At 40.7% G+C, this 26997-nt stretch overlaps 1 protein-coding gene across 1 annotated transcript in view; it reads right to left on the reverse strand.

Annotated features, from left to right (window-relative positions):
• Window positions 1–7920: 7920 nt before the first annotated feature.
• The window catches only part of LOC124119696 (HMG box transcription factor BBX-like), a 35335-nt gene continuing 16258 nt past the window's right edge, over window positions 7921–26997 (reverse strand). Inside the window, exons 3-9 of the mRNA XM_046482296.2 lie at window positions 25577–25742; window positions 23518–23663; window positions 19126–20381; window positions 17186–17305; window positions 15447–15601; window positions 14614–14778; window positions 7921–10357 (exon numbers count right to left, since the gene is read on the reverse strand). Coding sequence (XP_046338252.2) covers window positions 9309–10357; window positions 14614–14778; window positions 15447–15601; window positions 17186–17305; window positions 19126–20381; window positions 23518–23663; window positions 25577–25742 — 3057 coding nt within the window. The 3' untranslated portion in view covers window positions 7921–9308. The remainder of the gene's footprint in view (window positions 10358–14613; window positions 14779–15446; window positions 15602–17185; window positions 17306–19125; window positions 20382–23517; window positions 23664–25576; window positions 25743–26997) is intronic.

Consider the following 26997-nt stretch of genomic DNA (forward strand, 5'->3'; position numbering starts at 1 on the left):
AAGAAAAGCTGTATACAGCTGTGTGTATTCGAGGTGCGTGACATATTACACAATCCTGCATTAAGCGCAAACTTTAGTTGCCAAATAAGATGAGTCGCGTGAGTATTGACTCCTCGTGGAGAGAGTAGCAGTTAAAGATCAATAACAATTATCTTCCTTCTCAGTCTGGACTGTTCTTATTTCTTGTGACAAAAGAATCAGGGATATCTAATACATATTTCATACATTTGTTTTTCGTAAGGTCAATATTTCATCCAGGAACAAGATACACGCCTCAGTAAACTTGCCTCCGACAAGCCAACATCAAATTCGTCTTTTAACTGTATAAAGGACCTGCAGAAACTACCAACTACTGAATTTTAGCTCAAATCCAGTTTTATTAGGATATAAATAGCCCTTCCATTTCTTCCCTTTCATGAATCATACTTCATATTGTCACAAGCAGTATTATATTAAAAAACACAGCATAAAGAATCTAAGAACAAAAAAAGCAAACATTGTCGCATCTTTCAGCAATGAAAAATACATATAACATGTAACAGTTATTGTAGCGTAGGTCAAGGTCACCTACACACTCAGGTCAAGGTCACTGACACCTCAGGGTCAGGGTCATTCATATCCATGGGGTTAATTGGTGCATATGTACAGAAGATACTTAGTACCCATACAAACAGGATTATGTCATTTAAAAATATCTGATATAGAGATTAATAATAGGCATAATATCACACTACAATCCAATATACAACAAGAACAAACATCGACATGTTGGGAAGCAAAGTCTTGGACAATATACAAACCTAACTTTTAACAATAACTGCAGTTTGAGAAACCAGCATGAAAAACTGTACAAGATCTGTTGGACATCTGACACCTGTCCATCATTGTTGAAAAGTACTCTTTGATTTTTAAGATCTGAACTCTAAAAAACACAAATTGACAAAATAAAAGTCATTCACAGTTGGTATAATACTATTTGATTGCCTGGGTTTTTAATATCCAATCAATTGCACTCCTTGCAATAATGCTATCAGTGATGTACAGGAAAACTCTACAAATTCCAAAAATTATTTTAGTTATTACATAAATTGGGAATTTTTAAAATTATTAATGACATTTTCTGCAGACTTGGGGCTGAATATTGGCCTCAAAGCAGGAACGGATAAATCCCTGTGTGAGGTACGTAGCATTGCATGTCATTATACACCACACCGAATACATGTACCGTATTCGACGTAATAAGCGCCCACGGCGATATTTTCTAATATACTGGCTAGTGGACAATCCCAATTAGCACCCCTTCTGATTGATAAATGTACACAAGGCTATTTATTCGGGCATAATACGTTTGTTATATGCACCCTTAATTATGGGCAATTAAATTCTGGAAAAATGTATCTGTCGTTTATAAAGATTTCAGCATAAACCACAAAATTTACGCTCTTTGAACTCAAAAATATATATTCTAATAAGAGCCCCCTATTTCTAATTTTGAGAGCGCCCTGGGCGCTTATTACGTCGAATACAGTATTTGTAAATTGTAGGAAATAGCTAATGATCCTTATAAAAAATTGAGTAGCATAGTTACAGTATCGGCAACCACGTTCTCACCAACATATGCAGTAACAGTGTATTTTCAAATTTACCTCCACGGAAGTAGCATTAATATATGAACACAAAAATATGTAATAATCTTAATTCATAATTATATGTCATTATTGATGATTATGAATTCATAACATAAAGATTTGTCAAAGGAATATATATTCAAAAGCATTATATACAAATGATCTAGTATAACAAGGAGTCTCTAGACTAGCAACAATACAATCAGTCATATCTGATATATTTGAAATATGCCGATATTTTCATCCAAAATGTCATACATCTTGCAATTTCATGACTGTTTCAGCTGTTTCCTCATGAAACAATACATGATAAAAACATCCAAATTTTCACAATCTCATTAAAATCAGACCTCAGTTCTCGCTACCGCTAAACAAAGATCTGAGGACATCCCATTAGGGGTCACGTCAGAACGACCTTTCATCTGACCAATCAGAGCATCGCTTACCAGATTGTGAAAGTGACAGTCGGAATGTGATGTCTAATCATGCAACATCAAAAATTTTAACTCCAAACGATAGTTACGGGTTTAACGACTGAATCCATACAATCTAGACCATCTGTTAGCCATCCCAGAATGTTCTTTTGTTCAGGTTTCAAATTTGTAATCGACAATTTGTTTCGAAGTGTAGTCGCCAATTTGAAATTAGTGCCGTAAAACACGAGAAAGCTGCCTTCTGATTGGTCATTCCATTGGTCGGTCAAAGTTCGCCAAGGTCGGTTTTGAAGTGATCCGTAATGGGATGTCCTCAGATCTTTGTTTAGCGGTAGCGAGAACTCAGATCTGATTTTAGTGAGATCAAAATTTTCAGGAAACTATTTCAGGTTCTCACTGCATAGTTGATTCTTCACATAGAACAAGACATGGGTCTTTGTAGTTGAGGACTTTATGTCAATTATAGCCTAGGAGATATCACTGCAATGAAATTACATCACAATGCTTTGCAGACCATTGCGATGTCATCGGTTACCATGACGTCACCATCAATTACATCACTAATCTCTCTGCTCTAAAGTTTTTTCCATTTAAGACACCACTTTGACCGTTTACAAATTGGAAAGATGGAAGAATGATTTTGGACACCTCTGTGTCTCCAAGTTCTGAACCTTTATCAACTCATGTTGATATACCGTAAATCTTGAAATTAATGCGTCTCCAAATAAACACGACTGCTGTCCCCTAGCGAAAATGTGACTCAAAATGAATGCGGCTCCCCCACCACATCCCCAGTGGAATGATACACATCCTTACCATAATCCAACCTTACCATAATCCAACCTTACCATAATCCAACCTTACCTTAATCCAACCTTACCTTAATCCAATCAAACACAAATAGCACCGCTTATTAGCAGTGAGTAAAGCCAGGGTATGAAACTCCCCAAAATTTCAGCCAGACCACAGGACTGGCTAGCTGAAATACTTGCCAGCCCTGACCAAAACCTGCCTGCCCACTATAATCATATTTTTCTCAGGATAAGCTAACGGGGTTTCTTTTTGGTTACATTTTATCCTTCATCTTTACATGTGTGAATTAATGATTATCATCGGGAAATATTTAGAATATTTTCACATATGAAATATAACCTGACCGTCGGGCAGGGGGATTTGAAAATCTGGCAGCCCGAGTTGAAATCAACCCGTCTCGGACGGTCGGGCAGGCAGGTATTTCGAACACTGGTAAAGCACTTCCATAAAAACAATAAACGGTGTTTTCCTAAAAACAACACAGTTTATATGTTTCGTCTGTTGACTGGCATAGAGGAAGTTCAAAGGCAATAAAATAATTGAACCCAAAACAGTTCACTGATGGCTCACTGGATGCCTACTGTGTAATTCCTATTCTATAAATGACATTGCTATGTACTTGTTACAACTGCTGCTCAATACACCGTATCCAAAGTGTGCTGGGAGGCCGTCTTATTCTTGATAGTCATTTTGGAGACATGAGTGAGTGAGTATGGTTTCACGCCGCTTTTAGCAATATTCCAGCAATATCAAGGCGGGGGACACCAGAAATGGGCTTCACACATTGTACCCACATCGGGAATCGAACCTGGGTCTTCAGCGTGACGAGCTAATGCTTTAACCGCTAGGCTACCCGACCGCCCCTCTTGGAGGCATGAATGCGAGGATTCATTAATGTCACCAAAGACCACTCACATTTTTTTCCATTAAATTCTTGTTCGCATTAATTTCAAGATTTACAGTATATGATGTCAAAAGACATTGGGGTCAAACTCTACATATTCCTGGTGGTGCTGGAGATATAGGTATTAGGGTATCACAGTGAATAGTGGTAGTAGTTTGTCACAATAACTTCTTTGATAGGCATTTAGAAGTTAGAGTACTAAGTAAGGATAAGAATTTATGGATGAACAACTTCTTTATTACAATTAAGGTTCTAACACCGTTATCAAGCAAGACGTTTCGGTGTAGGTTCTAACGGTGTTTCGGTGTAGGTTCTAACACCGTTATCAAGCAAGACGTTTCGGTGTACACCGAAACGTCGCTCTTAATTGTAATAAAGAAGTTGTTCATCCATAAATTCTTATCCTTACTTTGTCACAATAGCTAATAAATGTGGATGTTCGACTGGTGCCTGGCTCACTGTCAGTCATATAGTGTGCTCGAACTATCAACCACCAGTTTGTCAGGTACACCCACGATGCTCCAACAGAACTGTGCTGAATATTGCGATTTCGGATATTTGTAATCCATCAATTGTACAATAAAAGAGAATGCTCGCCAAATATTTTCAAAAACCCGTAGTCACCGTATTAAGTGTCTGGATCCAATAAGTACCCCTCTAATGAAATTCTAGTCCAATTTGTGAGAATAGTCTTTGTAAGCGCCCCCTAATAAGACTGAACTTTATCCGACAGTCCATATGTTCTTGTTTACAGAAGGGGAAATAACTGCTTAGTAACTATTATCAATTACGTAGTTTGTTCACTACTGCTTGATCAGTGACAACAAATTTGCTGTGTATGATTTTACCAAGCACCCCCTCTATCAACTTTCCGAGTACCAGAGCATTTATTATGGTGACTACGGCAGACAAAATTAACAAATTTGACAGTTATCACCGACATTTAACAAAGTCTGATTTGAACCCTATTTTTTGCCACAACCACTTCTTAACACAATGCTTCTACTCATATACTCTCACTCTCCAGGCCAAAGCTCATTAATTGTGTTTGTTTATGACGACCATGTCAGTTAGATACGCTAATCTACAGAATAGGACATTTACAAAATTTCCATGAATATCAATCATTTTAACCTTATTTTTTCATAACCATGACAGGAGACAGAGAAAGGGTAGGTGAAGGTCAAACTAGAGGTCACAAGGTCAAGGCGGAGTTTCTAAAAATAATAGGAGACAAATTCAGCAACAGCCTTGCCACGACCACCAACCCTGTCCCTGGAAATTGCTATGTTTCCATAGTAACACAAACAATAATACAAGTATTTTATGATACCCACAGACAAGATTGAGATTCAATAGTCATATATATATGAAAATCATATTCAGTCAACCGTGAAGGAGAAAAGATCAAGAGCGAATCTGCATACACTGTTGGAGACATCGAGCCAGGAGTGAGTGAGTGAGTTGGGTTTAACGCCGCTTTTAACAGTATTCCAGTTATATCGCGGCGTGTCAGCTTAATGTGGGAGGAAAGCTCGAAGTGATGCAGGTCTCAGACGTTTACCACTTCGGTGAAACCCACGAGCACGGGTATGGTGCTGACAAACCTAGAAACATAATCGGGGCGAACCGGGATTCGAACCCACAATCATAGGTTTCTGGCGTGCCCAAGGGACGCAACTCTGCACAGCGAATCGCGGCGCCTCAGACGACTGGGCCACCCGTGACCCCCATCGAACCAGGAGAGGGCCTATCGTCACTTCGTCACCTAATGTTAACACGGTCACCTTCCCGAATACTGCCTGACAAAATAAAATGATAAAACACGAGAAAGAAATCTCCATAATGACAAAGACACGGAACATTTCGTATTCGAATTGTGGGTGCTTATGGTATATGGTAATTTCTTTAGCGTATTTGACGTATTAAGTGCCCGGCTCCAGTAAGCACCCCCCACTAACATGACCAATCTGCAAGTAATCTTCACTTACACCACCTACTGATAGAATTGTTTTTAAACAAACAGTAATGTAAGTCATGAATGTTTTGGGGGATATTTTTATGAGAATATGTGCCCAGTCTTTACTACAAAACAAATCCTCAAAACTAATCATGATCCATAACTTGTCTTTTCAGTATATAACAGCCTCGAAACAGTTTCAACAATGTTCGAGGAAGCTTTGTTCCAACAAATATAATTCATTACCGTATTTGACGTAATAAGTGCCCAGGGCGCTCTCAAAATTAGAAATAGGGGGCTCTTATTAAAATATTATTTTTTTGTGAAAAAAACAGAACTGAAAGATAAAGTTTGTGGTTTATGCTGACAGCCTGAAATCTTTATCTATATATGTATATATTTTTCCAGAATTTTATTGCCCATTATCAATGGTGCGTATAATACGTGAATGACTTAGTCTTGATCAATCGGAAGGGGTGCTAATTGGGATTGTTCACGTGCCAATATATATAATAGAGAGGCGCTTATTACGTCGAATACGGTAATTGTTTTAGTTCGTACTGTCATTTGTCAATATTCTGAGTACCAAGGCCACTTATTACAGCGAATACGGTATATTCAGACCACATCTAAAAAGCTGACCCGGATATACAAGAAGAAGTAATTGTTGGATAAAAAATTAAAAGTGTCCGAAGTTAACCTTTCTGTCTTAAAACACTTTATGGTGGGTTGTTTCTTAAAATTTAAATATAAATTTGTATTTGACAAGCGCCTTAAAAGCATTATAAAAGTGGGTATATCTTCAAAGGACTTAAATGGTAACAATGCGTGCCCTATATTTCTGGAACACCAATGGTGCCATTGTGCAATACCTATCACACAGGGGAGACAACTCATAAGGCTACACCATCTGCCCACAGCACAAGGCAACAAGTCATCAGTTTAAACTGGTTTTATCACAATTGCCTTTTACGATAAACTTCCAATATATCATCAATATTTTCTCATTTCAACAAATATGTAAAGTTCAACAATGGTGACAAACCCCCTAAAACAATGGACAAATAACTGATATTTGCATATTTTGCAGACATAAACATGTAGAAACATTGACACGTGCGCCAACCACAGAAATATTTTTACAATTTTGTTATTACTGTTACCAAAACACGTCAGTTTGAAATCGGCTACTTTGAGGCCTGACCAAATTGTTTTTTTGTTTGGCAAATTATCTTTGTCAATATGCCAAGAGCTGATAATAGGTGAATTTCCTAAAAAACATCTTGAAAAAATGATCAGCATTGATCAGTTTGAAATGCAAACCAAAAGATATTGAATATATACATATGTTCCTCGATCAAATACAGCAATCTGGAAATGATTCTAAGGATGAAATACAATACATGCTACAGGTGTCTCCAAATATAAGACTGACATTTACTCGAATCAAATAACACTTAATGCAGGAACTTCTCTTAGTCAACCCCAATGAAACTGAAGTTTTCTGGATAAGTTCATGAAAATCAGGTAAGAAAATACATAATTAATGAATTACCGTATTCGACGTAATAAGCGCCCAGGGCGCTCTCAAAATTAGAAATAGGGGGCTCTCATTAGAATATTATTTTGAGTTGAAAGATCGTAAATTTCGTGGTTTATGCTGACAGCCTGAAATGTTTATATACAACAGATATATTTTTCCAGGATTTAATTGCCCATAACTAAGGGTGCATATAACACACGAGTGCGTATTATACACGAATAAATAAGTCTTGTGTACGTAAACCAGTTGGAAGGGGTGCTAATTGAGATTGCCGTGGGCGCTTATTAGAGCAGGGTGCTTATTACGTCGAATACGGTAATGAATGTTTTTTATGTTTCTTGTCAAATAACATGTACATCTCATCTTGAGAAGGGAGTTAACCCACAGTACAAGTCCAAACAAGGCTGGAATTATGGAGTCCTATTTTGGCTAGACTAACGAGTCGATGCACAGTCCAATCAAAAATCGTGTAACGAAATCAACATCTGGTTTGTCAAGAACATGGCAACTGCCGTGCAGTCGATTGCATGGATTTGCAAAACATGTACCGTCAACTGGGTGTCAACCGATATTTTCCAAATCTTTTCGTGTTTTATCAACTTGCCCAAGTGATTTCTTTCACTTAGCGAGGTAAGACCCATTTTATTACAAAATAGATCATGATTATATTTGAGATCGTCTTGATTGGGCCCCGCCAAGTGATATGATAGGTGGAATCTGATTGGTCCATAGAAGGGATAGAACTCTAAATAGCCATTCGCGACGCCATGATCGAGCCACGAAATTCCAGCTCATTTCGGAAAGGGCGGAAACTTGTTCTAGTCACGAGACATGCAGAGCTTACGTTTTCACTGAAACATCAACTTTTGAGGCCACTTGATGAGATAAACATGCTATGTGACGAGAAACAATAAATACCCTCTGTTTATTTCCTTACTTCTGCAAAGTGTAACATTGTAGAAGTCTTGTTTATCCTTTAAGCCAGAAACCATTGGTCTGCCTCGGGCATGAATGAGTCTAGCGTCACAAGATAAAACAAGTTCCACGAGGCAGATCGAGTCCCACAGGGTCATTTACTATTAACATCCGTATCATTGATAAAAAAATAGTATTAATAATACACTTCATTTGACTAATTATCAAATTCTGTTTTCTAAAATTTTAAGGTGCTCCTCCAGATAGTTAAAAAGATCGCTAAAAACTGTAACCTTGTGAAGTCTATTTTTTCTACCAATGAAACATTCAATTAAATAATAATTTCAAATAAATAAACCAAACATTCTACATTGGAATCATGGTATTTCCAATTAAAGATCAGAAGCTGATGCAAATGTGCGTCTGCAAGTTGGTTGTGGTGAAAGAAGCAGAGGTGAACTGCTACAGACGGAAATATGTGCAGCACCGTTAGAATATCCTCGTGAGACCTACACAATGGCTCACTCGAAATGCAACATTATGTGGCTCCGAATATCATTAGAGCAAGGCGACAATACACAAGTGTCTAAAATCTGAGGATGACTGCACATGCACAAAATAGGGCTAAACAAAATAATAGTCTTGGTTCTCAGGCACCGCCCTCTTCATCATAAAGTCTGCCGCACATTTTGTTTTTTTTCGAAATAAAAAAATATTTAATATTTAAAAATGTGATCCAATACAGCACGCAGTTACTTCCCTTTACATGTGCACTGCTTTTCTGTGCATCTCGTGTTATGGTCATGGCGGCAATAGGAGTTTGTATTCTTGTCACCCTTTCCCTGGTTACTGTCATTGCCTGAGAACCAATTCTTTTATTTTTTTAATCCTAGACAAAATCTAAAATGAATTATGATGATCAGCTTTTAAGAATGTACCACACCGACGGACGGAGATCCGGCGGCAAGAGGCGATTGTGCGATACTGCTGGTGGGGCTGTCGTCTGCTCTCTCGGTCAGGACTTCTAAATTGACGCCTTGGGTAACAGCAGATGTCGACAAGGTCACAAGAATCCTAGACAAAATCTAAAATGAATTATGATGATCAGCTTTTAAGAATGTACCACACCGACGGACGGAGATCCGGCGGCAAGAGGCGACTGTGCGATACTGCTGGTGGGGCTGTCGTCTGTTCTCTCGGTCAGGACTTCTAAATTGACGCCTTGGGTAACAGCAGATGTCGACAAGGTCACAAGGTCAACTGTAGAGGGTGCGGGCGCAGACGAGAACGTAACAATGTTGACGGAAGATGTAGGAGTCGAGAAGGATTCAGAACTGATAATATCCGATTCTTGTGGCAGAGCAGCCTGTCTGTTTGAATGAACAGTTGAGACCAGAGTTGTTGTACTACTAGGCAATGGCTTATTAACATGACTGGAACCCTCACAGCCAAGCCCGGAAGTCAGGGTCTCGTTTGCCGTCCCACTATCAGTGCATTCCTTGTCTTCCTGAGATTGAATTTCTGTTGCTTTTGAATCCAGCACTTTGTCTGGACGTATGGACTCGGATAGAGAGACATCGCTCTCTGAATCTTGAAGATGTCCCTCCATAACCTGCGTAAGAACCGAATCACCGAGATTTTCCTTTGCTACAGATTCTGATTGCATTAGCTTACTACTAATATTGCTTTGAATGGCACAAGTATCACCGGGTTGTGACTTCATCGTCGCAGATGCTGTTGACTGAACACACCCATCCTTGCTTCGAACACCGGGAACAATTTCAGAAGTCCGGAAATCCAAAACATCGGATTCAGTCATACTGATATTTGCATTCCTGTCACATCCTTTTCCGGGGCTGTGTCTCGAGGTATCTGATTGGTCAGATTCAGCTGGGTGAGAGCAAGAGCTACCTGCTGACTGGCTAGTTTCACAACCACTGGCATCTTTCTTGACTTCCTCATCTGTCGCTACTTTCTTCATGTCAGGCTCCGAATCTGGATCTGATTGGTCAGTTGAGTCATGTGACACATGACCTTCTTCCTGAGATCTGTCATCCCTGTCCATTGATTGGCTGCTAGAAACCACTGACCTTTGACCTTCCTCATCTTTGATAGATGTAATTTCTTTTGTGGCATCTTCACCAGCAGGTTGATTTAGGTCTGAAACAAAATAATGTTCCGATGTATTCAACAGCAACAGTTAAGATATGTCAGAACAAGAGGTAACAAGTGAAGATCCGGGGTAGAATAGGTCTTCAGCAACACATGCTTGCCGTTAAAAGCGACTATGCTTGTCGTACGAGGCGACTAACGGGATCGGGTGGTCAGGCACGCTGACTTGGTTGATGCATGTCATCGATCGATGTTCATGATGTCAATCACTGGATTGTCTGGTCCAGACTCAATTATTTACAGACCACCGTCATATACCGTATTCGACGTAATAAGCGCCCCGCTCTAATAAGCGCCCACGGCAATAATTGCTCATATATTGGCTAGTGAACAATTCCAATTAGCACCCCTTCCGATTGATCAATGTACACAAGACTTATTTATTCGCTTAAAATACGCACTAATTATGGGCAATTAATTTCTGAAAAAATATATCTGTCGTGTATAAACATTTCAGGCTGTCAACATCAACCACGAAATGTATCTTTCAACTTTGTTTTTTCCACCAAAATAATATTCTAATAAGAGCCCCCTATTTCTAATTTTGAGAGCGCCCTGGGCGCTTATTACGTCGAATACGGTACCTGGAATATTGCTGAGTGTGGTGTAAACAACAAACAGAACAAGAGGTACAAAAGCTCACCTCTATTTAATTATAATCATTTTTTAATCTGAAGTTTACATGATATACAGCTTTTCCATTGGAGGAGAGGCTGGTCACATGATGTTCATAAGTGTATGAACGGCGTTCATACGTTTCTTATGAGACTGTGACACTTTTATCCAGTATAACATTGGTTACAGGGTATTACCAGTGTTCGAAATACCTGCCTGCCCGACCGTCCGAGACGGGTTGATTTCAACTCGGGCTGCCAGATTTTCAAATCCCCCTGCCCGACGGTCGGGTTATATTTCATATGTGACAATATTCTAAATATTTCCCGATGATAATCATTAATTCACACATGTAAAGATGAATGATGAAATATAAGCAAAAAGAAACCCCGTTAGGTTATCCTGAGAAACATATGATTATAGTGGGCAGGCAGGTTTTGGTCAGGGCTGGCAAGTATTTCAGCTAGCCAGTCCTGTGGTCTGGCTGAAAATTTTGGGAGTTTCATACCCTGTTATTACACTAACATTGTATAGATACATATAGAATACTAAACGAGCTCCCGTGTAATACCAATTTTATGAAACGAGTGAATAGTTCTGGTATCTGACGAGCGAAAGCTCGTCAGATACCACAACTATTCACGAGTTTCATAAAATTGGTTTTACACGGGAGCTCGTTTAGTATTTTATTTATTACTTGTCATTTATAACGTTTTTAGAATTATACTGTTGAGTGTAAATAGGCTGACACCTACACGATCCATGGCATAATCCAATTGAGTTTAACAGAATAATACTTCAAACATGTCAAAAGTTGAAACTTATGAATTTAATATCATACAATGGTCCACCTTTAGAATTCAGGCGTTCGTCCCACAAAATTATCGTAGTGCTAAGGCTATCACAACTCACATAATTTAACTTAGACTAACGAGTGTCGTTGCGCTACCGTACGATCGCCTTGTGGAACGGGGCCTTGCACCTCAAAGTTTACAATCACGTCACAATACCCGATGACGTAATTTGTTGAATTTTGTTGCAAGATCCATCGGCGAAACAATGCCATGTGACGTCAGCCTAGCAACAAGGTTGCTGGGGTCATCGAGTGTGCATAAGCTCCTCCCAGTGATCTATCATCTCCACACGCAATGTCGTTGAATACGCCAAGGGATGTTGAGAGCTTTCAATATTTGTTCGTGAAACGTGTTCCGAGAGTACATAAGCACGCGTTTTGGTATTACACAATGTGTAATACAGCTGTATGTTTATTAAACGGGTGATCTCTTCACGGGCAAGTAATAATAAATGTTTACCTGTAGATGGACAGTAAAGTTTGATATTTTACACAGAATTGCAGAACGTTGTTTGGTGAGTTGCTCCGACTTCAATGCTATGTAGTGAGTGAGTGAGTGAGTATGGTTTTACGCCGCTTTTAGCAATATTCCAGCAATATCACGGCGGGGGACACCAGAAATGGGCTTCACACATTGTACCCATGTCGGGAATCGAACCAGGGTCTTCGGCGTGACGAGCGAACGCTTTAACCACTAGGCTACCCGACCGCCCCCAATGCTATGTAGTACTCATATTTACATTGCTGCTGTAATAACTGAATAAATTCGTGGAACCTGGGGAGGCTTTTTCTAATTCTACTGGCGAAGATAAAATATTTAATTAACAGGAATACACACGTTGTTATTTTGGAGGTAGGGTCACCATAAATGAGATGAGGTGAAATTGAGTTTAACGTCGCGCCCATGATTATAGCGATGCGTGCCTGCTTAACTGTCTAGCTGCTTTGTACTATGCCGACTGATGCCGATTTATAGTGCTAGCCTACTGAGATACCATGCCGCAGTTTAAAATGAATACCCATGCTTGTCTCAAGAGGCGACTATGCTTGTTGTAAGAGGTGACTAATGGGATCGGGTGGTCAGACTCGCTGCATGTCATCGTATCATAATTGCATAGATCAATGCTTATGATGTCAATCACTTGATTGTCTGGTCCAGACTCGAGGTGAGGTGAAATGGGGTTTAACGTCGCGTCCAGATTATTGTACTTACATGTACTAGTCCGGACTGATGCCGATTTATAGTGCTAGCTCACTGAGATACCATGCCGCAGTTTGACATGAATACCCCACTCAGACACAGTATACTGACTCTAAGCCGACCAGTCCTAATTTAGCCCCTTAATACCGAGCGGGACAGGGTAACAAAAAGTACCATCTTTTAATGTCTTTTGGTATGACGCAGCCGGGGATCAAACCCGGACCTTCCGCTCTCCGGGCGGATGCTCTACCACTAGACCACAGAGGCGCTCTCCAGGGACGCTCTACCACTAGACCACGGAGGCGGTTTCCGGACAGACACTCTAACCACTTCACCACGGAGGCGGTCTCCGGGCGGACACTTTACCACTAGACCACGGAGGCGGTCTCAGCAACTCAGAGATTACAAGTTCGTTAAAAACACAAGCATTGTTGTAGACAGTGCACACGGGACCACAAAGTGAGTTTGCTATGTTATTTCATTATAAGCGTGTTCGTTATATCCAATAATTTTATATAATAAAATACACAGCCAGTTATCAGGACCAAAAAAACAGTTCGTTATATCCGTCAGTTTGTTATAAGCGTGTTCCCTATAATTTACAGTATTGGATAAATAAATTTGATTTGGATGATAAATGGAACTCATTCTAGTGTCTTTTGTTATAAAACATATCTCTTGTAAAAGTATTAAACTCCTGTGCAAGCCTCAAGAATTTATAGCTTTTATCGATTCGTGTTGATATACTGTAAACAGCTTTATTTCTTCGCCGTTAAAATATTGCGAATACCACACTAAAGACAATACTGCGACGAGATATTTTTGCGTGTTGCCGTGTTGATATGACCCCTCGATTACCAAACAATAAACAGCTTCTCTCCGAAGCTAGTTAATCTGAGTTGGCCGGAAAGTTGACCGGAAGGGATTGCGACCAATTATCAAATACGATAATTGACTCAACTCAGTGCCATGACTGTGAGTTTGAATGCAAACTATATAAGAAGACACTAATTGGTCTGTTTACACTGTCATTTGTGATGTATTGTGTGACCATTCTGCATTCATTTGTGTTTTTAACTTATTGAGTAACTTGTGGTTCTGGTTGATGATTTCAACATTCGATGACGTGTTGCAATGAATAAAGAATGTATGTATTATTTATACTTATTTTTGCGATTTTAATTTTTGCGATTGAGTCTCGTTCGCAAAACTCGCAATAATAAAACGGTCACAAAAAATTCCCTGTTTACAGTAATTGAGTCTGGACCAGACAATCTAGCGATTGACTTTGTGAGCTGTCGTGGGAACATTGATGTTCTGTTTGTTTAATGTTTAACGCGGTTCCCAGCACTATTCCAGCTATATGACGGCGCCATGCAATTCAGATATGATACATGCATCAACCAAGTCGCTTCTTACGACAAGCATGGGTTGCTGAAGAGCAATTCTAACTCGTTCTTCATGTGTCATACATTTATATTCTGCCCAAGATCCCTATAGGGAAGTCCTGAAAAAAGGCAGGGTCTCCAAAAATAACTCAACAACAGTCTTTATTGTAATAAATGCTTTACTCACCTGTATCCTCTTTGTCTTCGCTATTTGCGCTGGCAGGAAGTAGATGGTTGATGGAGTGTTTTCTTGCCTTCCTCTTCCGACTGCCGCTCACGGGGGCGGCCTGAACGGGCACCTGCTGCATCTTCAGGTGGGGAGGGAGGGTCAGCGTTGTGACATCACTTACTGCTGCAGCACAAACAGATCATCACTGGTCAACGTCCTCATCTCTACACTCACTGTCGTCTCATCTTAGAGAGGGGTGAGGATGTTTTTCATCATATTTAATGGCTGGTGTTATCAAGGCGATAAATTGATCTGATAAACTTGGTATCACGATCCGATAAATATGCATAAAGAACTTTTAATGTTCATATATCGATTCAATGTCTTGTTGCTCAATAAACAGTTTACTAACATTTCCAATAAGCTCAAATACCGTATTTGACGTAATGGCACCCCGCTCTAATAAGTGCCCATGGCGATATTTGCTAATATATTGGCTCGTGAACAATCCCAATTAGCACCCTTTCCGATTGATCAATGTACACCAGACTTATTTTTTCGTGTATACATGGTATAATACACACTCGTGTGTTATATTACCCTTAATTATGGGCAATTAATTTCTCGAAAAATATATCTGTCGTATGTAAACATTTCAGGCTGTTAGCATAAACCACGAAATTTACGATCTTTCAACTCAAAATATTATTCTAGTAAGCGCCCCCTATTTCTAATTTTGAGAGCGTCCTCGGCGCTTATTACGTTGAATACTGTTATATATATATGTGTTATGGTTATGAGACTTAATTTGTGCATTTATTGTGTCAACATCTTCCCGTTGCCATAGTTACCTGCAGTAGGGGAGGACACGATGGTGGTCTTCTTGGTGGAGCCCTCGCTGTGGTGCCGTATCTTGGTTGGGGTGTTTTTCTGACGATTGCCGCGTGACACAGGGTCAAGGCTACAGGCTGGCAAGGTTGCTATCTGAGCTTCAAGGTCAAAATCCCTGAGAGAGGAAAATACAGAAGTGATGCATGATGCAAAAAAAAAAAAGACGTAATACTTAAACATTAACCACAAACCTAAGTGTGCATCTCGCAGGTTTCTAGTGCAGCATTCAAAATTCACGCTAGTCCGATAGCTCGAGACAAGGACAAGGAAAAATCCAATAATTGACTAGTAGCATATGAGCGCCATAATTGTCAATGCTTCAATTTTGCTATAAATTGGAACTGAATAAAACTGTAAATATATAATTGTCTCCTTCAAGCAGGACTAGCTACAAACTCTGAGGACTTTTGAAATAAGGTCTGGACTGCTCTTAAAAAAAACGACCTTCCAAGGCTGTGGTGTATTTTTGTTTGTTTGTTTGTTTGTTTGTTTGTTTGTTTGTTGTGTAACGCCGCATTCAGCAATATTCCAGCTATATGATGGTGGTCTGTAAATAATCAAGTCTGGACCAGACAATCCAGTGATTGACATCATGAGCATCTATCCACGCAATTGGGATACGATGACATGCATCAACCAAGTCAGCGAGCCTGACCACCCGATCCTGTTAGTTGACTCTAACGACAAGAATGGGTTGCCGAAGACCTATTCTAAATCGGACCTTCACAGGTCTTGTGTACTTATGTCATTCTTCAAAAAGTTACCCCTAAAGTCCCAGTCTCTCTCTATCCCCCTGCTCCGACACGCACACACACTGACCACTGGATGGGCTACATTACGTAAATATATTACAACACAGGACCTATATCATTAAGTGAAATGTTTTTAACAAAAAAACAATTAAATACAGCATCAGTCCATGCATTTGTAACATCAAGACTTGACTATTGTAATAGTCTTCTGTATGGTATCCAGCAGCATCATCTGGATAGACTACAGCGTGTGCAAAAACACTGCTGCCAGACTCATCACACGGAAGTCAATGCGTGAACACATTACACCCGTCCTGCAAGAGCTGCACTGGCTACCAGTGAGACTCAGGATCGTGTTCAAGCTGATCATGTTTGTCTACAAATCGATCCATGGGCTATCCCCAGTATACCTCCAGGAACTCACTGCCCTTTACCAACCTGGCCGAACACTGAGATCTGCAAACAAACTACAGCTTGCTGTTCCACCAACCAGCAGAACAACATATGGCGACAGAACCTTCCGAAAAGCAGGTGCAACTCTATGGAATGCACTGCCCATTGATGTCAGGGGATCTGAAGATGTCAACACCTTTAGATCAAAACTCAAGACCATCCTCTTCAAAAGAGCATACGACTGAGCGCTCTTGAGCAGCCAGTATGTCTGGATAAGTAGCGCTATATAAATGTGTAATTTAATTTAATTAATTTAAAATGACTCCAAACAAGTTCCACACATTGCTTCTATGATTGGAAACTGTGATTGAGTTTGCACAATGATTATACTGACTTCCGTATTATCCAGCCTTATGTCACTATTGAATACAAAATGGTGGCCTGGTAGTGTCTACAAAACCTGTGACGTTTTGACAATTCCCCGCATCACACACTGCACGAATGTATGTAAACTTCAAATGTTATTTTCTATCTCTGACACAGCATCAACGTACCCAGTCTTGTATTTCTTTTCCTCAAGGTTGGCGTCAGAGTCGGAGCTGCATCGTTTGGTGGTTGGTCTCCGGACCTCCTGAACCTCGTCCTCCAGCGGGAAGTCATCATACATCCACAGTCTGTATACAGAGTACCATCGTTATACATACAGCCACAGTCTGTATACAGAGTACCATCGTTATACATACATCCACAGTCTGTATACAGAGTACCATCGTTATACATACAGCCACAGTCTGTATACAGAGTACCATCGTTATACATACATCCACAGTCTGTATACAGAGTACCATCGTTATACATACATCCACAGTCTGTAACAGAGTACCATCGTTATACATACAGCCACAGTCTGTATACAGAGTACCATCGTTATACATACATCCAGTCTGTATACAGAGTACCATCGTTATACATACAGCCACAGTCTGTATACAGAGTACCATCGTTATACATACAGCCACAGTCTGTATACAGAGTACCTTCGTTATACATACATCCACAGTCTGTAACAGAGTACCATCGTTATACATACAGCCACAGTCTGTATACAGAGTACCATTGTTATACATACAGCCACAGTCTGTATACAGAGTACCATCGTTATACATACAGCCACAGTCTGTATACAGAGTACCTTTGTTATACATACATCCACAGTCTGTATACAGAGTACCATCGTTATACATACATCCAGTCTGTATACAGAGTACCATCGTTATACATACAGCCACAGTCTGTATACAGAGTACCATCGTTATACATACAGCCACAGTCTGTATACAGAGTACCTTCGTTATACATACATCCACAGTCTGTAACAGAGTACCATCGTTATACATACAGCCACAGTCTGTATACAGAGTACCATTGTTATACATACAGCCACAGTCTGTATACAGAGTACCATTGTTATACATACAGCCACAGTCTGTATACAGAGTACCATCGTTATACATACATCCACAGTCTGTAACAGAGTACCATCGTTATACATACAGCCACAGTCTGTATACAGAGTACCATCGTTATACATACATCCACAGTCTGTAACAGAGTACCATCGTTATACATACATCCACAGTCTGTATACAGAGTACCATCGTTATACATACAGCCACAGTCTGTATACAGAGTACCATCGTCATACATACATCCACAGTCTGTATACAGAGTACCATCCTTATACATACAGCCACAGTCTGTATACAGAGTACCATCGTCATACATACAGCCACAGTCTGTATACAGAGTACCATGGTTATACATACATCCACAGTCTGTATACAGAGTACCATCGTCATACATACAGCCACAGTCTGTATACAGAGTACCATCCTTATACATACGGCCACAGTCTGTATACAGAGTACCATCGTTATACATACATCCACAGTCTGTATACAGAGTACCATCGTTATACATACATCCACAGTCTGTAACAGAGTACCATCGTTATACATACAGCCACAGTCTGTATACAGAGTACCATCGTTATACATACATCCACAGTCTGTAACAGAGTACCATCGTTATACATACAGCCACAGTCTGTAACAGAGTACCATCGTTATACATACATCCACAGTCTGTATACAGAGTACCATCGTTATACATACATCCACAGTCTGTAACAGAGTACCATCGTTATACATACAGCCACAGTCTGTATACAGAGTACCATCGTTATACATACAGCCACAGTCTGTATACAGAGTACCATCGTTATACATACAGCCACAGTCTGTATACAGAGTACCATCGTTATACATACAGCCACAGTCTGTATACAGAGTACCATCCTTATACATACAGTACTGGGGAGTTGGGTTGCCAGTCTGCCACAGGTCATGACCACTCACTCACTCACTCACTCACTCACTCACTCACTCACTCACTCACTCACACTCACACACACACACACACCTCAGCGACTTACGTTTCATCGTCAGTTGACGTCTGCTCTGCACGTCTGGCCGCTAGTCTCTCTTTGGATGGCTGTATGATGCCCTCATTAATCAGCTCCAGATACCGCTGTCCCCGGTTCCTTCGCCGCGACTTACGGACCGGTTGATAACTGCCATCATCTCGGTCCTTGCCGTCATCCTCAAGCCCACCGTAACTGTCCTGATCCGACCTGTCTGCCCTTGACTCTGGCGTTAGCCCTCCGACATCTTCCACCTGTTCTGGCTTCACGTCTTCTAGAGGCAGGGTCATCGTGCGCTTCTTCGCCCGGACTACATTTGCATCGGACCCTATTGCATCAGATGAACTTTTTTTCTGGTTCATTTCAGTTTCAAGGAAACTTTTAAAATCAGGAACGCGCAGAATTGGCGAGTACTCTTTCGTTACTTCTGCTTTATGTTTGGTTTCTGTAGCACATTTCTCTTTGGGATACGCTTCTGTTACAAGGTGATCAATTCTTGAATGGACTATATTTTTGTCTGGGTTTTCCTCTTTTGGGGTTAATTTGGACTCGGCAAATTCGGAACTTAGAAGTACCTTTCTCACCTCATCAATTGATGTCAAGCCTTTTAATTTACCTGCTGACCGTGAAAACTCAGTGGACGAGAGTCGATCAAAAATATGATCAACGACCAGTTTACCACACGATACAATGTCATTATCGTTTTGATCGGAGAGACAACCTGCTAGTGTCTCCGCCTGAGACTTCCGTCTCTCCGGAGTGTCGTCTTTTGACCTGACGCTTGTATAACTGGAATGGTCACCCATCCCTGCAACGAAGACATCTTGATCTTTCGCTGACTCTGACCAGCTTCTGACCCTGGGACTGGGCCGTTCGGGGATTCTCCTTTCAGCTGACTCCACTGATGGAGGTCTATCAGTTACACCACTTGGGTCAACCTTCCCAAAATTCTCTGGTTCTTGTTTCACGGTGCAACTTCCTGTCACTTCCTTGCATACTTTCTTTTTTATTTCATGATCTTTCATGGACTGGAGTAGTTTCAAGATGTCCGACAGCGACTGTTCCGATTTCCATGGCAACCCTAAACTCTCTGCAGCTTCAGTATTGGAATCAGATTCTGATTTACTTCTGCTTTTCCCTGAGCTAATTTCAACATCTCCCATCTTCTTGTGTGCAGCTTTCACCTTCTTTCCACTTTCTGTTTTAGTGATCAGCTTTTTTGGATGTGGAACAGTTACCTCCCCTTGTTGTAGTTCATTTGCACACATCTGTTGAGAAATATCCTGCATTACTCAGAGTAAATGATATTATCTGCACAAAAATCACAGGCATTTAACACTTTGTCATTGAAATATTGTTTTCAATGATCAGCTGTTAATTAATTTGTATATTTGATAAAAAAAACAAAAACAGTCACATCCATGAACACACATAAGTTTTTGGATAGACCTAAAATTAGGAGTAGAAACTGTACTTTTGTCCTGGCATCCATGCTATTTATTTCCGCGTACTGAATGCACATTTCTGCTTCATGTAAAACTACGTCCATATCACACTTTTTAGTTTCATTTCAAGGTGTCAATAGCAGTATTATGATCATGGTAGCTGTAAATAACGGTGAGTTGGTAAAGCTGACCTCATACAGAAGTTGTAAGTACCACACATGCCAGATGGACACCGAAATTAATGTCAATATTATTGAATGAAAGTTTGAGATAACAAACATGAGTCCAGCTATACAAATAAACACTTTTTATTACCGATGGTATAACGACAGGATTAACTTCATAATTCAACATGGATTTGTTGATATTCTATTTCCGATGACAGATCATGGCGAGACGTAGTTTCAGGTTGGGGGTCCGATTTATCTACCGCACATAACATTTTGATACCGATTTCAAGGACGAAGTCAATACCTTGGCTTATCTACAGTCATCTACGGTAGGTCAAGGTGAAACCCTGAAGGGCCCTTTCTGGACCCGTGAAGATCCGGGGTAGAATAGGTCTTCATCAACCCATGCTTGCCGTAAAAGGCGACTTTGCTTGTCATAAGAGTCGACTAACGGGATCGGGTGGTCAGGCTCGCTGACTTGGTGGATGCATGTCATTGTATCACAATTGTGTAGATTGATGCTCATGATGTCAATCACTGGATTGTCTGGTTCAGACTTGATTATATACAGACTGCCGTCATATAGCTGGAATATTGCTGAGTGAGGCATTAAACAACAAACAAACACTGTTGAGCTTACAGAATGAACTGACGTATTGACAATCTCACCCTCGTGTCAAATAATCAACTCACATAAGTCGTTAAAAGTTTAAAACTCTGAGGCTCGACTTTGTCCTGCTTCAATGACAAAGGCTGTGACAATACCCATTGTCATATAATGCCAGGGCTTCCTGCTATATTCAGTAGCCTTAAAGGGGGGCACAGGTGGCCCAGTCGTCTAAGGCGCCGCGTTTTGCTGTGCAGAGTTGCGTCCCTTGGGCACGCCAGAAACCTATGATTGTGGGTTCGAATCCCGGTTCGCCCCAATTATGTTTCTAGGTTTGTCAGCACCATACCCGTGCTCGTGGGTTTCACCGAAGTGGTAAACGTCTGAGACCTGCATCACTTCGGGCTTTCCTCCCACATTAAGCTGACACGCCGCGATATAACTGGAATACTGTTAAAAGCGGCGTTAAACCCAACTCACTCACTCACTCACTCATTAGCCTTGAAGCTGCCATGTTTCATTCAACAGAAACACATATTGACCCAGGGCCCACTTGCACAAAGCGATCTTAGCGCTAAGACTATCGTAAGCCTATGTTCATGTATGGGAGTTACGATCATCTTAGCGCTAAGATCGCTTTGTGCAAGTGGGTCCAGGTCTGATCATGTGCTGATAATTTACGGTGTTGACTTAAATTACTAAAAATAGAATGGAAACGCTCTGATGTGGTATTGCCCACATCTGAGCCAATCAAAAGTCTCCGTTTGTTGGAACCTTCTAAAATTATTGTGGTAAACAAAGCTTGATATGTTTAATCTACTTGTAGCTCTATATTTTATATTTAACCAATTACAGACCCTGACACAAATTCAAAAAATGCATCAAGTCAAGAGTGAGTGAGTGAGTATTGTTTAACGCCGCTTTTAGCAATATTCCAGCAATATCACGGCGGGGGACACCAGAAATGGGCTTCACACATTGTACCCATGTCGGGAATCGAACCCGGGTCTTCGGCGTGACGAGCGAACGCTTTAACCACTAGGCTACCCGACCGCCCTCATCAAGTCAAGAGATTTTTATGATAGAAGATGAAAAACAGTTCCATTTTCTTGGAAAGAGAACCATCTTCCCGAGGCAAGGGAGTTAACTGACTGTAAAAGTCTAGTTTGCACCCTTCCCGAACTAGGATGGAATTTCTTCGACTGTAGCGCCACCGGTGGCTATTACGAGTTATGTCCCTCCTTTTTATCAATCAGATTCCACCTCTCATATCACTTGCATTTGCTTCACACAAAATGGATGGCGCCAAGTCAAGGAGATCTGATTGATAATCAAAATCTGTATTGTGCATCAAATTACATGAGCACCTTGATGAAAAGTATGAAAAGATTTTGAAAATATCTGTTGATGCTGAGTTGGCGGTATACATGCTTTGGGTGAGTGAATGAGTCAGTGACCAAAATGTGCACTGCAGCATTCGTCACCACTCGCCCCTTTCCGTCACCTGCAAGAAGACTCGTCCCCCTATCAATGAATGTTATGTGCGAAAATACGACAAACCAATCAGAATGCGCGTATGATTTCAAGTTCTTCGTCAAAGAATCCCTCAGAAATAATTTTTGATTTTACATATGTCTTGCATCTAAAAATATACCAAAGACACAGTTAAATGTGTTCAATCATACTGTATAATTCCGCACGTCCTGATGTGCTTTAAATTGCATCTGAAATATATATAATATATGGGGAAAATGTGTGAATCTTTACGCAACGAGTTGACAATTGTTTTAGGTATGCCCGTTTGCGCTAAGACGGAACCCAGTCACAAAAATGGCCACGAGTCGCTATTCGGCTTGTCCTGGAATAACACGAGTTGGTCACGAATGGCACTGCAGTTTACAAACCGGATGTCGATTTCATTGCGCTATTTTGATTGGACTATGCATAGACTCGTTAGTCCAGCAAAAATATAACTCAATAATTCCAGCCTAGTTCGGCAAGGGTGGCAACTTGACTTTTATATTCAGTTAACTCCCTTGCCTCTGGAAGATGTTTGAGAACATGACAACGAGCAGCCAAACACTGAATATTCCTGCAATGCAGTGACCGAAGCAATACAGGCTACATGTTAATAGACTTGTGTACAAAACAGAAACAGTTGAAACATCCTCAAGAAACATACCTCAGCAAGCTCCAACAAAGCGGATTTTGAAGTGCACTTGCTGTCAGGGGAGGTAACTCTCCGCTCAGCCTCCCCTGTGTGCCGAGGCGTCATTGACTGCTGCCCGGCCATAAGTAGCAGGCTTAGGCCTCCCATATTGGACGGATCTGAAACAGTTCCCAAACATAAACATTTAGCCTTTTGGAGGGATCGGAAACAGTTCCCAAACATAAACATTTAACCTTTTGGACGGATCGGAAACAGTTCCCAAACATAAACATTTAGCCTTTTGGACGGATCGGAAACAGTTTCCAAACATAAACATTTAGCCGTTTGGACAGATAGGAAACAGTTCCCAAACATAAACATTTAGCCGTTTGGACGGATCTGAAACAGTTCCCAAACATAAACATTTAGCCTTTTAATGTTCTAACACATTTCTGTTCACCTGCACTGGTTACACTTGATAGCTGCTGTTGGAACTTCTCGGTAGTTTGAACAATATATATTCAATGGCTAGGAATAGGAGAGGTGCAAAATGGTTTAACATCGTCGCATTCAAGATTATTGTGCTTAAATAGCGATGTGCAAGCACACATATTTATGACTGCTTGTACTAATCAGGATTTATTCCAGTTTTATAGTCGGACCGACTGAGATACAATACTGCCATTTAACATGGTTACCCAGCTCCGACACATAACACTTACTGCAAGCCGACCAGTCCTTGTTTGAAAACCATTAATGCCGAGCGCCAGGCTCGGTAACAACAAATACCATATTTTAATGTGTTTTGGTACGACACGGCAGACTATCCAAACTTTGCCAACAAGATGAAAAACTGGCGATATGTAAAATATCCTCCTCTGGTTATCTCCCATTGGAGTAATGGATAAGATATAAATCTGTAAATTTACTGTAAATCGTGAAATTAATGCGTCTCCAAAAGAATGCGAAAGCTGGCCCCTTGCCAAAAATGCAACTTAATATGAATGCGACACCCCACCCCTCCTCTCAAGCATCAGAGGATATGTTATCTAAAGAAAATGTCCTCTGTCAGATTTACAGAAGAATCCTCACCTTAATCCAACCTTACATTAATCCAATCACACGCCAAATAGAACTGCTTATTAGCGCTGAGTAGAGTACTTCCGCTAAAACAATGCATGCGTGCTGGCTCGTGTCGGACTTTGACGCAGTCGCAAAGAACAAAGACACTGTGTTGCGTGGGTGGTGTCTGTCTGGACTTGCAGGTGTGGTCAGTGATGACATAAGTGAGTAGAACTCTTGTCATGACCCCAGCAGTGACAATTCACAGGATGTAATTAGTGTTTGAATGACATTGTTTATATACTTGTTACAAGTGCTGCTCAATGAACAGTGATGTGGAAAACATAGTTGTTTGTTTTCAGTGTATGTCTAAGTTGGTATTTCTGCTATCCAAAATGTCTTATTGTTGATATAAATGCGATGTTTAATAATGTGAGCCAAGACCACATGCATTTAATTCACGCTCGCGTTAATTTCAAGATTTACAGTATCTCAAATGTGTAGTTGCGATAAGTTACACTTAGACCTGTGAAGATCCAGGTTAGGATTAGTCTTCAGCAACCCATGCTTGTCTTAAACGGAGACTATGTTTGTTGTAAGAGGTGACTAATGGGATCGGGTGGTCAGACTCGCTGCATGTCATCGTATCCCAATTGCATAGATCAATGCTTATGATGTCAATCACTGGATTGTCTGGTCCAGACATGAGGTGAGGTGAAATGGGGTTTAACGTCACGTCCAGATTATTGTACTTATATAGCAACGTGCATGCACATGTGTGTGTGGCTGCTTGTACTAGTCTGGACTGATGCCGACTTAGCCTACTGAGATAGCCCCTTAATGCCGAGTCCCAGACAGGGTAACAACAAGTACCATCTTTTAATGTCTTTTGCCTGTGATCGAACCCCGGACCTCCCGCTCTCCGGGTGGACGCTCTACCACTAGACCACAGAGGCGGTCTGGTCCAGACACAAAACAAACAAACAAATAATATTCGTGACTATAAAACCAATTCTTCCAAAGCACTCACCTGCTAATTTACCAGGCATGATGGAGCCATGTAGGTGGATCTCTTGGACCGACTTGACCACCCGGGCGTTGGTGGGCCGTGTCGTCATCTTGGTCGGAGTGGGATGGGTCTTGTCTGGGTTGTGCCACTTGTAGTCCGGGTTCGCCTTCATAAACGCATCCTTGTACTGTAACAGAACACATCACGTCAAGGTGGGTTAATCATCTCGGAATCAATCTTTTATTTCTGCCCCGGGGTCACAAGAGGTCTCTAATAGTCCAGTTTCCACCCTTGCCAAACTGGGCTGGAATTCTGCGCTTTATCGTAGCACCACCAGTGGCTATTATGAGTTGCGTCCCTTCTATGCCCCTCCAACTGACCAATCAGTTTCCACCTCTCATATGACTTGCATTTGCCTTAAACAAAATGGCGGTGCCCAGTCAAGACGGTCTGATCAATGATAATAATGGGTCTTACCTCGCGAAGTGCATCAAATCTTGTGAGCACCTTGATTAACAAGAGTGCTCTGAGAGCACAACATCCCCCGCACGAATTTTTTTAACGAGTTTATCTTTTCTTTGTATTTTATGAAATAACAACAGTAGATGGCACTGCATTTGAAACAAATTGTGCAGAACATTCTGTTGGGAGTAATCCAGTCTGAATGCTAATGCCATAAGGATGTAGCTCACAACATTTTCACAACACGACTAAATGACATTGTTTTATAATGGTTGTTACCTGAGGCAAGGTTGTACCTGTATCAGTTGACAAAAATGAGGATCATAAACCAGGATAGTAACACTGTTAAAATAAATCAAATTTATAACGACTGCGATATGTGTATCAATAACACATGTTGTGTGTAGAGCGGCATGTGTTTAGAGCGTCAGGGATATTCCCTGAAAAATGTAGGAGTTGACATCACAAAAACAGTACCCTCTCTCACAGTTGTGCAAATCGAGCTTCATAAACCAAGGGCAGTAACTCTCTCAACATGAAAAGAAATTAATATGACTGGGATATGGATATATTAAACATGTGCACATTTTAACTGTAGGAGGAGTGATTTCACAAGCTTGGTACCCTCTCTCACAATAAGGCAAAAGAAGCTCCGTAAAACAGGGGCAGTAACTCTGTCAAAATTTGTCAAAATGAAACGGGACTGCGATATGCGTATCATAAACATGTGGACATCTTGTGTGTAGAGTGTCAGGGATATTCTCTGGAAACTGTAGGAGGAGTTGATTTCACAAGCCTAGTAACCTCTGTGGGATGGACAGACAGACAGACAGACAGACAGACATGTTTATTCAGTATTTCATCCTTGTGGCCCAGAGTACAATTCAGTGAACAGAATAAAGTTGGTAGTCACTTGACTGACATGGCATTTGCGAACTTAACAACTCTTTGAAATCTTATAGAAAATGTATTTCATGAAC

This window comes from Haliotis rufescens, unplaced genomic scaffold (assembly GCF_023055435.1).
Source record: "Haliotis rufescens isolate VD_foot unplaced genomic scaffold, xgHalRufe1.0.p SCAF_34, whole genome shotgun sequence".
In the NCBI taxonomy this organism is placed as follows: domain Eukaryota; kingdom Metazoa; phylum Mollusca; class Gastropoda; order Lepetellida; family Haliotidae; genus Haliotis; species Haliotis rufescens.